This window comes from Symphalangus syndactylus, chromosome 15 (assembly GCF_028878055.3).
Source record: "Symphalangus syndactylus isolate Jambi chromosome 15, NHGRI_mSymSyn1-v2.1_pri, whole genome shotgun sequence".
Taxonomy (NCBI): Eukaryota; Metazoa; Chordata; class Mammalia; order Primates; family Hylobatidae; genus Symphalangus; species Symphalangus syndactylus.
The window spans coordinates 78,283,354-78,297,506 of NC_072437.2; the positions used below are offsets into that span (position 1 = coordinate 78,283,354).

The 14,153-nt window shown below is 37.4% G+C and overlaps 1 protein-coding gene across 14 annotated transcripts in view; it reads right to left on the reverse strand.

The window, feature by feature from the left end:
- Positions 1-532: 532 nt before the first annotated feature.
- Positions 533-14,153, reverse strand: part of ELF1 (E74 like ETS transcription factor 1) — a 125,718-nt gene continuing 112,097 nt past the window's right edge. For all 14 annotated transcript variants that reach the window (XM_055245365.2, XM_063619050.1, XM_055245364.2 and 11 more), the window contains 4 exons: positions 12,489-12,572; positions 11,583-11,775; positions 9,562-10,011; positions 533-2,529 (listed from right to left, as the gene is read on the reverse strand). In XM_055245365.2, coding sequence (XP_055101340.2) covers positions 1,926-2,529; positions 9,562-10,011; positions 11,583-11,775; positions 12,489-12,572 — 1,331 coding nt within the window. In that variant the 3' untranslated portion in view covers positions 533-1,925. The remainder of the gene's footprint in view (positions 2,530-9,561; positions 10,012-11,582; positions 11,776-12,488; positions 12,573-14,153) is intronic.

The following is a 14,153-nucleotide window of genomic DNA, read 5'->3' on the forward strand; positions in this document are numbered from 1 at the left end:
TGTAATCCCAGCACTCTGGGAGACCAAGGTGAGTGGATCACCTGAGATCAGGAGTTCGAGACCAGCCTGGCCAACATGGTGAAACCCTATCTCTACTAAAAATACAAAAAATTAGCTGGGTGTGGTGGTGGGCACCTGTAATCTCAGCCACTTGAGAGGCTGAGGCAGGAGAATAGCTTGAACCTGGGAGACGGAGGTTGCAGTGAGCCGAGGTCACGCCACTATACTCCAGCCTGGGTGACAGAGCTGAGACTCTGTCTCAAAAACAAAACAAAAGAAAACAAAACAAAAGTGTGTTTAACATTATTGCTAGGAATATTTTATTGTTGTCTAATTTTTACAACTTGGTAATCCATTGTGTGATGTTTAGAAATTGCCATTTGGCCTGCTAGAAAGGAAAAGTGAAAGGATGATATTCAGCAATTCTGACTAATGGAGTTTATTTATAAACATTAAGTAATGCTAATGTTCTAGTAATATTCTCTGTACATTTATTCTTTCAGAAACTTTTGCCTGAAAACAGAAACACTGAGAATTTTTATATGATTTATTTAATAATAAACCAATTAAAGATACAAAAATGTTTAGAGGATTCCAAAATTTAAATTTTTGTTTAAATACAAATTCACTCTGTAATATGAAAACATAACATTAGACCTCTAAACATAATGATTTTTTTCATCTACAAAAATTTCTGTTATACTAGAAAATTTGCAGAAGACATTTTTTCTTGTGACATTAAATGTACATTATTTACAGTTGAAAAAGTAATCTAAAAACATTTCATTTCAGAAACTTGGATATATATGTTATCTTTGTATGCAACCCCCCCAAGTCCACCCCCAATAAAAAAGATCCAAAATATAAAGCAATTATGCTTTTATAACTGACTACTCAGCCAGATTAGCCCAAGGCTCAAGTTGCTTTCTTGGCCCTTAAGAAAGAGTCTTGACTCTCTCAAAATAGCAGTATTCTGTTTAGCACTTAGCAACACAAGTTTACTAATGGACCGCAAAGCACAGTGGCCTAAAGAGTTAGTAAACAAATTATTTAGGAAGAATTTATGGCAGATCTTACCCATAATAGATGAATAAATTTTGCTGGGTCACTTATTTCTCTGCAACATTTTAGCTATTCTTACATTAGGAAATAACCTGATAATGATTTGATTGACATAACTTGAAAATATACACATTAGAATTTAAAAAATTAGAACTAGAAGAGAAAGTGGTGATCATCTAGTCTAGTCCAATACATCTCTTCCTTTTATGAGAAGAACTAAAGCCCAAAGAGGTCAAGATTACATAGCTAGTTAGTGGGAGTGCCATTCTTAGGCCGATGCTTTTATACTATCCTGCTTCTGAAACAGGGTCAGCCCTACCACCAGCACCTCAAATTTTTCATGTTATTCTACATATTCATAGTTCTATATTATATAGTGCAGCCAACTAAAGTCAATCTAAGTGACACCATAATTTTAACAAAGCATAAAATAGGTTTTTTTGCATTTGAAAGAGTCAAGACTTAACTTATACAAGTGGAATGAAAATCGTTCCTATATAAATTTCCTGTTGCCTTCTATTTAAGTTCTGTATTTACAAAAGAATCAGAAAATCTAATACAATGTAAAATTAGAAAAGAAACTTTAAAAATGCTTATGATATAGCAACTGAAAAAAAAAATCTCAAGAGAATGTCTTCATAGTGTAAAATGCCTGTTCCTTCACGATTGAATTCTGAAACATTTAGATAACAAAGAGAAAGAGTTGAGTTTTCCTCCCTCATCTAACAAAGTCAAAATTAACTCTATTTTTAACAATTACAAAGTTAGAAACCTCCTTAGAATTTATCTTAGAATCAATCAGTTTGCATATAATTGAAAATGTTCAATTAACAAACAATTATTCATAAGCTTTGGTATATTAACTAAAAAGAGTTGGGTTCCAGCAGTTCGTTTTGTTTCATAGCTACCTGAGAAGTAAATCCATTGGAACTGGACACTACCATCACATAAGGCTGTGGCTGCTGCTCCGTTTTCTCAGTGTTCTCTTTCAAATGATCTTCAGATTCCTTTTTCTCTACTTCCTGTGTAAGAGTTTTTGTTTCTTGAGTTTTGATAACTGAAGTGATTACAGTGCCAGGTGGGTGAGCAACCAGCTGTGAACTGCGAGGAGAAAAGGTCACCATAGGTGCAGTAGCACTGAAGGATGGAGAGGAAGCCACACTGACGGTTCCATTGCAAATGGTCTGAACATTGCTAGTAAGGACCTGCTGAACCTGGGCAGGACCCAAGACAATTGAAGGAGGAGAGCCCGCCTTTTGTGACTGCAGCATGACATTTTCTTTCAGTACTGTCATGGGCTGTGATGATGGAATGGCTTGTAAAATAAACTTCTGAGATCCAGTACCTGCTGATGGATCTGTGCTGGCTATAACTGTTGTGAGTGGCACTGTTTGGAGTGTTACTGTATGCAACTGCTGATTCCTAGGAGACACAACCACTGGAACTTGGGTTGGAGCCTGTATAGTCCTATTGAGATGATGAAATTAAAGTGAGACAATTAGCATATTCTACATCATTTAAAACTTTAACACTTGACAAGTCATTTTACAAAATACCAGTTATATGTTTCAAAATGCTGCTTCCCAAATTTTCAACACAGCATGACCAATATCATACCAGACTTTGTATTAAACACTACATACAGAGATGCCTAACACAAAACTCTCAGGCCATTAACTATGATACCATCTGCTGAGTGCTATGGAAGAAAGGTCTGTACATAGGGCCACATTAACACAAATGAGGAGCTAATTTTGTTGGGGAAGGAGGAGGATGTTAAAATGCTTAGCAAGAAGTTTGCATAAGCTTCTTAAAATTAGGAATTTAAAAGCAAATCTGTTTGATTCATTCCTGCTTTTTTCTTTTTTTTTTGTTGCCCAGGCTGGAGTACAGTGGCATGATCTTGGCTCACTGTAACCTCCGCCTCCTGGGTTCAAGCCATTCTCCTGTCAGCCTCCTGAGTAGCTGGGATTATAGTCATGCGCCACCACACCCGGCTAATTTTTGTATTTTTAATTGAGACGGGGTTTTCTATGTTGGTCAGGCTGGTCTCAAAGTCCTGACCTCAGGTGATCCACCTACCTCGGCCTCCCAAAGTGCTGGGATTATAGGCATGAGCCACTGTGCCCAGCCTGCTATTTTAATATTTGAGAGAGAATGTTATCAACATGCTCATCCACAATAATTACCAAAATTCATATAATTGTATTCAACCTGTTTTTACATATAAAGGGAGAAGTGCTTAACCTAAACAAAAAACCTACCTCAGTCTTAACCATATGACAGAATTCTTAGAATTTTAATAGCTCACATTTCATGTCATATTTAGATGAAACAAGCCATGATTATAATTAACCTGTCAGGGCTCTTGGACTGGCAGAGAAAATATGGCTAAGCTTTGGAAAAATACATAGAAGCATGTTTTAGCAGTTTTCCAGGTTCAAATAATTTTCACAAATTTTGGTCATAAAGCTACAGTTTAACATAAAATCCTTTAATGCAAAATCTAATTTATGTAGGTTGTTAATCCCACTCATTGACGAGAAAGTTACATAAATGATATTATGAGTCAATCTAATTTAAAAAGTTCACAGCTCTGAAATTTATAGTTATGGCTATTGTTAATATAGTATAAAACAAATGCCATTGAAAAATCTCAGCATCTGGATGTCAACTGTTTCCTCTGAATTCTGTAAAGTTATTTAATGAAAGATACTTGCTATTTCAAACAGCTGACAGCTAGATTAGTCTCCATAAACCAAGCGTTAAATTAAATATTACTACTAGATTATTAAAGCTACATTTTGAAAGTTAGTTATGCAGTCTGTTTCTCACATATGAGAAATAAAATAGTGGAGGAGAAAAACAAATTGGCTTGGTGGAAAGATGAAACAAAGAGCCAGAGCAATTCAGGACAGGTTCAAAAGAAGTGGGAATAAAGACACAGGATGACTAGAGCCTGCCCATTCATGCAGGATACAGATTACCAAACTTAGATGGCCACCCAAGCTCTCGTGCCCATTTGATTCAGAGAAATCTGGGGTGAGATGGGAGCCTGGGTATAGTACCTGACGCTATAGACAGATACCTTTTTTTTTTTTTTTTTTTTTTTGACATGGAGTCTCGCTCTGTCACCCAGGCTGGAGTGCAGTGGTGTGATCTTAGCTCACTGCAACCTCCACCTCCCAGGTTCAAGCAATTCTCTGCCTCAGCCTCCCGAGTAGCTGGGATTACAGGCACCTGCCACCATGCCCGGCTAATTTTTTTTTTTTTTTTTTTTTTTTGAGACGGAGTCTCGCTCTGTCGCCCAGGCTGGAGTGCAGTGGCGCCCTCTCGGCTCACTGCAAGCTCCGCCTCCCGGGTTCACGCCATTCTCCTGCCTCAGCCTCTCCGAGTAGCTGGGACTACAGGCGCCCGCCACTACGCCCGGCTAATTTTTTTTTTGTATTTTTAGTAGAGACGGGGTTTCACCGTGGTCTCGATCTCCTGACCTCGTGATCCGCCCGCCTCGGCCTCCCAAAGTGCTGGGATTACAAGCGTGAGCCACCGCGCCCGGCCTAATTTTTTTGTATTTTTAGTAGGAACAGGGTTTCCTCACATTGGCCAGGCTGGTCTTGAACTCCTGACATCATGGGCATCACATGAGCCACCGTGCCCAGCCCAGATACCATTTTTAAATAAAAAAGGCCCGAGGGCTTCCCATGACAAGAGTTTATATAACATACACATAGACAAAATAGTACTTGGCATATAGTTAGCACACAGATTACATCAATATGCATAACCTTATAATATGTATAACCTTGCCACCCTACAAATATTATCCCCATCTTACATATGAAAACATTGATGCACAAACAGGTTGTAACAGCTTGCATAACGTGACCAGTTAGAGAAGAAGAGAGGCCATCTGACTGCAGAGCCGATGTGCCGCCTAACCATTACAGCAGACTGCCACCACTTAAGTCCTGAGCAACTTCATCTTTAGTAAATACTAAAGATGAGTATTTACTATTATATCCTTAAACAATAGGCAGTTACAACTCTTCAATATATGCCTCTCTCATTCTTCTTTCCTTCTGTAAGGTATGACACAAGCAATAATGTACTTGGAAATTTTCCATATTGCTAATCAGGGCTACCACTAGGACTTCGATGCTTCTGTTTAAATTAGAAAAAGATGTCCTTTTCTTGGCCGGGCGCAGTGGCTCATGCCTGTAATCCCAGCACTTTGGGAGTCCAAGGTGGGTGGATCACGAGGTCCAGAGTTCAAGACCAGCCTGGCCAACATGGTGAAACCCCATCTCTATTAAAAATACAAAAATTAGCTCGGCATGGTGGTGCGTGTCTATAATCCCAGCTACTCGGGAGGCTGAGGCAGGAAAATTGCTTGAACCGGGAGCTGGGAGGCGAAGGTAGCAGTGAGCGAGATCGTGCCACTGCACTCCAGCCTGGGCTACAGAGCGAGACTCAGTCTCAAAAAAAAAAAAAAAAAGTCCTTTTCTTGAGACATCTGACTGCCATCTGTCAGAAAATACGTATACTTATCTATACCATCTACAATGCAAATATATTGGCTTATTGGAACAAATTCTAAAACAATTTTCAATAATACAAATTCAGAGATTAAATATTATGAAGTCTCTGTCAACCACAGAATTTTAAAATTACTTTTTTCTTAGTTAATGATTAAACTGTCAGTTGTGTCTGGTTGTATTATGTAATACAGATTCTATTACAGCTGACTACTTTTTAAAAATCTCCTAAGCTGCTTGTAAACAACTGGAAAAATATTGGCAATTTACAATTTATCAAAATTTCTGAAACTAACAGACCATATAACATTTAGCTTTTGTTGAGGATCTACTCAGCTGTCAAGTGTCGTTTAATTCTCACAGCCATGTGGAAGGTTAAATATTATCATCTGTGCTTTACAGATAAGGAAACAGACTCAAAATAATTAACGTGATTCAATTTCACATCTAATAATTGGTAAGGCTGAAGAGCTGAAAAGACTTTTTTTTTTTTTTTTTTTTGAGATGAGTCTCACCCTGTCACTTGGGCTGGAGTGCAGTGGCGCGATTTCAGCTCACTGCAACCTCTGCCTCCCAGGTTCAAGCGATTCTTCTGCCTCAGCCTCCTGAGTAGCTGGGATTACAGGTGCCCACCATTACGCCTATCTAATTTTTTGTATTTTTAGTAGAGACGGGTTTTCACCACATTGGCCAGGCTGGTCTCAAATTCCTGACCTCGTGATTTGCCCGCCTCGGCCTCCCAAAGTGCCGGGATTACAGGCATAAGCCACCGTGCCCAGCTTCTATATGCTTTTAAGATAACCTACACATTATACATTTTCACAGGTTTATTTACGTATTTATTTATTTACTTATTTGAGACAGGGTCTCACTCTGTTGCCCAGGCTGGAGTGCAGTGATGCAATCTTGGCTTACTGCAACCTCTGCTTCCTGGGTTCAAGTTATTCCCCTGCCTCAGCCTCCTGAGTAGCTAGGATTACGGGTGCCTGCCACCATGCCCAGCTAATTTTTGTATTTTTAGTAGAGACGGGGTTTTGCCATATTGGCCAGGCTGGTCTCAAACTCCTGACCTCAGGTGATCCACCCGCCTCGGCCTCCCAAAGTGTTGGGATTACAGGTGTGAGGCACTGCACCTGGCCAGGATAATTTATTTAAAAGATCGTAAGAAAAATTATTAATGCTTGGATAAATAAAAGTTATGCTAGGTAAAATGGTCTCCCATGTTTACCAAGGGGCAGTTTTCAGAAAATAGTTTACCAGAGGTTTATTTCTGTTGTTTCTTTGACTACCATGAAGCCAGAATCAAACTGGCTTCTTTTTGTAAATTTGTAAAAACTGAGCATATATACTGTACATCAATTAAGAAAAGCTTAACTGAATCAACATAGATACATGCAATCACATGAAATTAAAAAAAAATGAGTGGACAAAATTAAGATGTTGCTGCTTTACTGTAAATAACTGACAATTCCTGTGATTTATGTAAATCAGTAGGCAGGGTAGCAAGTCATTAACTTCACTGCTTGCAGCTAAACAGCTGGCATTAAAATACTATCTCCACCATCTGCTACATGTGACCAAGTTCCCTGGTCTCTCCTTGCTTCAGTTTCCACATCTATAAAACGGGGATGTTATCCATTCTTCATTGAGCTATGAGGATTCTATGCCTCACTATGTGTAAAATGTATGAAATACAAAGAGTGCTCTATAAGTGTCAGCTCTTGTTGTTATATTAATAATTTATCTAATTATATATATAATCAAATACATTCCATCTTCTCTCAACCACAGGGAAAAAAGTTAAAAGCCTCTGATTTTATTAATAAGTCATCAAAAATCAAGAAAGATATAGTCAAAGAGAAAAAAGGGTATAAATAGAGAAAACAAATAATGCAAAATACTATCAATTTGTGAATTTAGGTGGATAGTAAATAAGTGTTCATAGTACTAGCTGAATTTTTCCATACTTTGAAATTTTTCATAGTAAAAGGTTGGGTAATTACAAAAATGCAAACAAAAAATGTAAGAAATAACAAAACCAGAACTTGTCCTAATAAAAAACCATTCTAGGCCAGGTGCAGTGGCTCACACTTATAATCCCAGCACTTCAGGAGGCCGAGGTGGTAGGATCGCTTGGTTGGTCTTGGTTCGAGACCAACCTGGGCAACAAAGTAAAACCCCATTTCTACAAAAAATTAAAAAATTAGCTGGACATGCCTGTAGTCCCAGCTATGAGGAAGGCTGAGGTGGGAGGATTGCTTGAGTCCTGGAAGTAGGATGCAGTGAGCTATGATGGTGTCATTATACTCCAGCCTGGGCAACAAAGCTAGCTAGACTTTTGTCTCAAAAAACAAAAAACAAAACAAAAACCTACTCTACAATATCTACAATTCAGTATCTTTCAAAGCTAGAGTTTTTTGTTTTGGTTTTATTCTCACGGTCTAAAAAGAATATTTTGAATAGAGATGCTAAAAAAATTCCATGGAATCAGCTGTGGCCACTGTAGGTCTCCTATCAACACAAATACAAACAACAAACAGCCTAGAAACCAATGGGAGGAACCACACACTCCCAACCACCCAGTCATCACCTGTAACCCACAGGGCCTAGGGAAATATAAAACATTAAGGGGAGAATACAGACAGTAAGAGTTAAATAAGCACCCACTGAACATCCCAAATCCGAAAATCTGAAATCCAAAATATGAAACTTTTTGAGCGCCAATATGATGCTCAAAGGAAATGCTCATGGGAGCATTTTGGATCTCAGATTTTTGGATTTGGGATGCTGTGCCGGGTAAGTATAATGCAACGATTTAAAACCTGAAACAATTCTAAATCCAAAATATTCCTGGTGCCAGGCATTTCGGATAAGGGCTACTCAAGATATACTCCTTTAATAACAGTTAAAGATGTAGCATCCAATTAAAAATGTAAAGGTCATCTTTGTACTCCTTGCAAATCAACTAAAGATTTAAGAGAATATTTTCACAAGGTCAAACATTTTAAATTGTCTATACAAAGAAGACTGAATCATCTAAGTCTGCCTTGATTCTAGGTAATGTTACCTTACTTCAAGATCAATTGAGCAAAACCTCCACATTTATATTCTGGAATATAAAAATGTAAGACTGAAGTTTGCTAATAAAAGTAATCAAATAATAATTTTTATTGGCTTTGAAAGGGCTGCTAGATTTTATTATAATTCATGTTCTAGGAATTCATGACAGTATAAACAGAAAAATGCTACAAATATCCATATAATTTTCTGCCTTCCTCCCATACTCCCATTCTAAATCAGCTGAGACTAGTCCCAAATTTCTGCAGAAGATCAGTCTAAGGCAGACAGGTTCTTCTCAGTCAATTTGTTGTTTAGCATCTTTTCCTGGGGCTCTGAGACAAATCTGATTTAACTGAAAAACAAAAAACAAAACAAAACAAAACAAAAAAAAACACCTACTTTTTCAACTTCTGCCACTCTAAAAGAGGACCTTAGATTCTTGGCCTCCCCTCCTATTTGAACTTTAGAATTGTTCGAAGATAGGATCTTCCAAAGAAGAACATTTATTGCTTGGAACTCTATGCACTCTCAATGTCCTAATATGTCAATTTATGTTGAATTTTTGAAGCTTCTGACTTCGCCTGAATAAAGATTTTAAACCCTGGATTTTCTCACATCTAGATAACTTCTTATATGGATCAATCCAGTTATACAAAGATATAGTGAACTATACTTAAATTGACAGAATAATGCCAATAATGTCAAAATGTAAATAAAGGGACCAGTGGCATAATCAGAAGACTGACGTAATATATACTGCTCCTGAAAAATCTGGTAACCAAGGGTTCTAGCTTGAAACCTATATACTTTTATTTTCATTTCTGAATCTTGATCCACTTAACAAATAATGTCTCTGGTCAGAAACATATTGAAGTGATAAACATCAGTAGTTTGGTTTTCTCACCTAATACTCTGAACAGAAGAATTTAATGTTTCATCCTGCATGGTACTGGTTCTAGCTGCTTCTCCCTCTGGGACAGCCTGTACTGGCTGTACTACATGAACAGTCCGGAAGAGCTGGGTAGGATATGGAGACTGCGTGGGCTGCACTGTCCTCAAAACTTCTGATGGTTGTGCAACTTCCACAGGATCTTTGGGTTTTGCAGCTTTAGAATTCCCTGGTTTTAGAACTGTAGTGGCTCCTCCTTTTACCCCTGGACTTGAAGATACTCTCGACCGGCTGGTTTGATTCCTATTTGAAGTGGCTGATGAAGATAGTGATGGAGCTGAAGACTCTATGCTGGAACTTGGATCCTCATCATTTATATATATAAGATCTTTTGGCATTTCTTTAAACTGATACACCAAGCGCTGACCTTCCACTTTTGCCAGAATACCCCTTTGGTAATAGTACCTATTCAAAGCAGACAATTTCATCAATCAATCAAACATCAATTAAAATATTCAACAAAATCAAATTTCCCTAATCATAAACAAAACTTTAAAGTTGGAATCAAACTAATGAGAAAAGAATTTCTAAATAAAGGGCTGTTATTTTATATAAGATAAACATACATTTATGCACAGATAGAGATAAGTTCTTATTACCAGCTAAATCTAAAACTAATGCTGATTGGGGGACTGTTGATAAAGCATGTAGAATCTTTTGGTCTTTCACTTTTCTTCCTCTATCTTTCTGCTAACTTATTTACTTATTTATTTAAAGAGAGTCTTGCTCTGTTGCCCAGGCTGGAGTGCAGTGGCATGATCACAGCTCACTGCAGCCTTGAACTCCTGGTCTTAAGCAATCTTTCCACATCAGCCTCCCAAGTAGCTGGGACCATAGGCGCATGCTACCACACGTGGCTAATTTTTGCATTTTTTGGCAGAGACTGGGTTTTGCCATGTTGCGCAGGCTGATCTGGAACTCTCAGGCTGAAACGATCCTTCCTTCTCAGGCTCCCAAAATGCTGGGATTATAGAAGCGAGCCACCACACTCAGCCCCTTTCTGCCAACTTGCCAGGATAATCAAAACTACGAAAAGCCTCAAGCTCCTCCACAGCTTTCTAGAAATGTTACTACTAGGCAAATTGTATCAGTTTAAATTTGATTCAATAAATTTAAATTGGCAAATGTATCAGTTTAAATTTGATTCAGTAAATTTGACTTTTGTATATAAAATTTAATGATATGCAATAGAAGTGATCCAACTTTTGTCATCTATTTTAACAAAATCAAGAACTTAAAAAATGTATGTTAAAAAAACCCAAAAAATGTAATTAAAGAGTTTTAGTTTAAGATTGCTAAATTTTATATCTATATCTGTCCATCCCCTAAAAGTCATTCAGATCGTTCTTATTTCCAATACATCTTTCTCAAATACATGCATATCTTGAAGAATAAATGACAGAGTCACCGAAAAACAAACTAAAAGTGAGCTTAAGAATGTTACTCTTGTTCAAAATTCTCATGACGTCTAGAAGTACTCCTGAAGCACTAATTTATTCTACCATAATAACTAACATATCATACTTGCAATTTATGTTTGAGAATGCACCCTCTTTTTTTTTTTGAGACAGGGTCTCACTCCGGTTGCCCAAGCTGGAGTTCAGTGGTGCAATCTGGATCACTGCAGCCTCAACCTCCCAGGCTCAGGTGACTCTCCCACCTCAGCCTGCAGAGTAGCTGGGACCACAGGTGCACACCACCACGCCTGGCTAATTTTTTGTATTTTTAGTAGAGACAGGGTTTTGCCATGTTGCCCAGGCTGGTCTTAAACTCCTGGACTAAAGCAATCCACCGGCCTCAGCCTCCCAAAGTGCTGGGATTACAGGCATGAGCCACCACACCTGACTGAAAATGTACTCTCTTATTATGTATTTGCATTACCACTATTGGTGCTTTGCTGAACTTAAGCTTAAATTTTTTTTTAGGATTTAGAAAATGATATTCTTAACACAATAAAATACCAAAACTTCGCATACCTGAGTGCTCTTCCCATGGTCTCATAATTCATATCAGGTTTGTTTTTGTGCTTCCCCCACAACCTGGACACTGCTTTAGAATCCACCAATTTAAAAATGCCTTTCTCTCGCTGGGTCCACTTGATGTATTTAGGACAAGTAGCCTTGTCCTGGAGCAGTGCCAGTAAAAACTCCCAAAGATAAATTGTGTTTCCTGAAACAAAAACAATTTCTTTCTAAATGACCAAAATTTCATTTAAAAGAACCTCATAAAAGACAACTAAAAGTCTTAGAAGTGCCATTTATATTTATACAAAAATATTACATAATTTAGTTAGTATTGGTGACATAATTTAGTTAGTATGGGTGATACAATGGTCATAATTTTTAGTCATGGTCATAATAAAGATCTTCTAATTAGTCTCATATAAAATATGTGAACAAAGCAATCTTGTCATAAGATTTGTGATGATTCAGGAGAAAGTACTTTGAGATAATTTTTTTCTGTCTCTTTGTGAACTCTCTCAGCAGTAGTTCTCTTTAGATTAGAGCCAGCAGGTCAGCCATAACAGTTTTCTTCAAATTTGGGCAACAGTTATATACAAATGCTTGAATTTCAAGACAACATATTAAAGGGTCTATGAACTGAAAATCTAACCTGGTTAAATTCTTCCAAGAGTCTCATTATTAAATAAAAAGAATAGATTATTTTGACAGGTAAGTGAAAATCACTCAAACGAGTTTCTTGGTCTACTTTACTATCAGTTTTAAGAATTTGGCAAATGTATCTAATAAGCATGTGGCAGCAATAAGATCCATTGCAGTATATCAAGAAAGCTGGTAGTTTCTAGTTATAATAGGTAGGCACTATAAAGCAATCTGAGTGTTATTTGACCTATAAGTATTACACGGAAATTACAGTAGTACCCTTTCCATCTTTGTTTTTCTTCTTCACAGATATATTTGGCGTAGTGGCTGGGGAATCTGGTCGTGGTGGTTTAGTTTTTCTTCCTGAAATAAAAACAGCTCTGCATAAATATTTGCCTTCAAAAGTGAGAGAAAATGGACAATTCAGCTATTTTGTCATTTATCCTAAATTTCAAGTGCCAAATGTTTTTATACATGGGTCACATATGGTCTCTTAAAATACTGTTTACTAAAAGGAAAACAACTTTAATAAAACTTGGACATTAATGCAGGTTAAACCATAAACACACTTATATAAGAAATGATACCTCTGACACCTCAGTTTATATCTGTAAAAATGAAGTTAATTTAAAATACTACAGCTTGCCTTTGAAGTACCCATACTGGTAGTGCTTTCTTAAACTTTTGGAGAATGCTCTTGACATTGGTAGAACGTGGGCTCCAAAAATAAGCCATACAGGTTTGTCTGTCTATTGATTATATAAGTTTTTTAAGGTAGAAGTGGATTTTTTAGCTTTTTTCTCTATTAAATAATTTCTGTATGCAGTTAGTTCTCAAGTATAAGAAACTTCCCAAACTCTAGAAAATATGTGAGGCAAAATTTTGGTGAACCACATAGTTAAATGCTATCCTCCTGTGTATTTCTAAAAACATCTCGTTTTTCTGTACCTTTCAATTCACAACAAACTTCATAGTTACCTTACCCACCATCAATGTCTAAATAAGTCCATCCCAATAGCCTCAGAGTGGGGTCGATAAACTATTCTAAAGCCGTATTTGTGATCTTCTTTTGCCAAGTACCTAGAACCATGGCATAGTAGCACCACTGCCTTGTATTTAGGTTGAGATCATGATCATGCTGTCTGAACATACTACCATTCTATATGTGAGAAACAATGATGAGTTACTACCTCCTGCCCCAACATTCTTGAGGCTGCCACTCTGGTTTAGATTACTGTGGTGAATTCTAAGTAAATATAACATAGGGCAGGGCAATAACTTAGAAAAGCAGACTTTTACAGCTAAAAAAAAAAAAAAATCACAAGGTCAGTGACAATTTATCCCCAGAAATGGAATAGGAAACCGTTTCTGAAGTCATTTGGGTGAATGAGAGGAAGGGAAAAAAGTGTCAAAAAGCCCACTCTTCAGTCTCTAAGACTGCCAATGTGTGCTAGTCAGCCAGGTATCTCGACTTTCATCACTGCAGACATCTGCAGAGAACCCTTCATGAGACAGATTCTTCTGGCTATGTTCATGACAACAAGTATTAGAAGCCAAGACTTCAGTAACCTCCACCTTATTTTATGCTATTAATATATACCAGCTTAAAAAAATAGATATCGTCTTTATTTCCACTACTTTCCTCCACTAGCTTTAGTCACAACAGACGCTGCCAGTAAAAATTCCCAACCCAGTATCCATCCTCTCCAGCATCTTCCTAATCATTCAAGGTGGCAATGTACAAAGCTTCAGGTGAATTACAGCTTGGTTAGATATAGAATTTTTGTTTGACAGTGATTTCTTCTCAGCCCTTTGAAAATGTCTAATTCTTCCAGCCTCTCCTGAGAGCTTCTAAACTGCCAATCTAAAAAAAAATCAATCCTCTTCAAGTAATGTAGTTTCTCCCCAGTTGGCTTCTTTTTTTTTTTGGAGGGGGGAGAACTT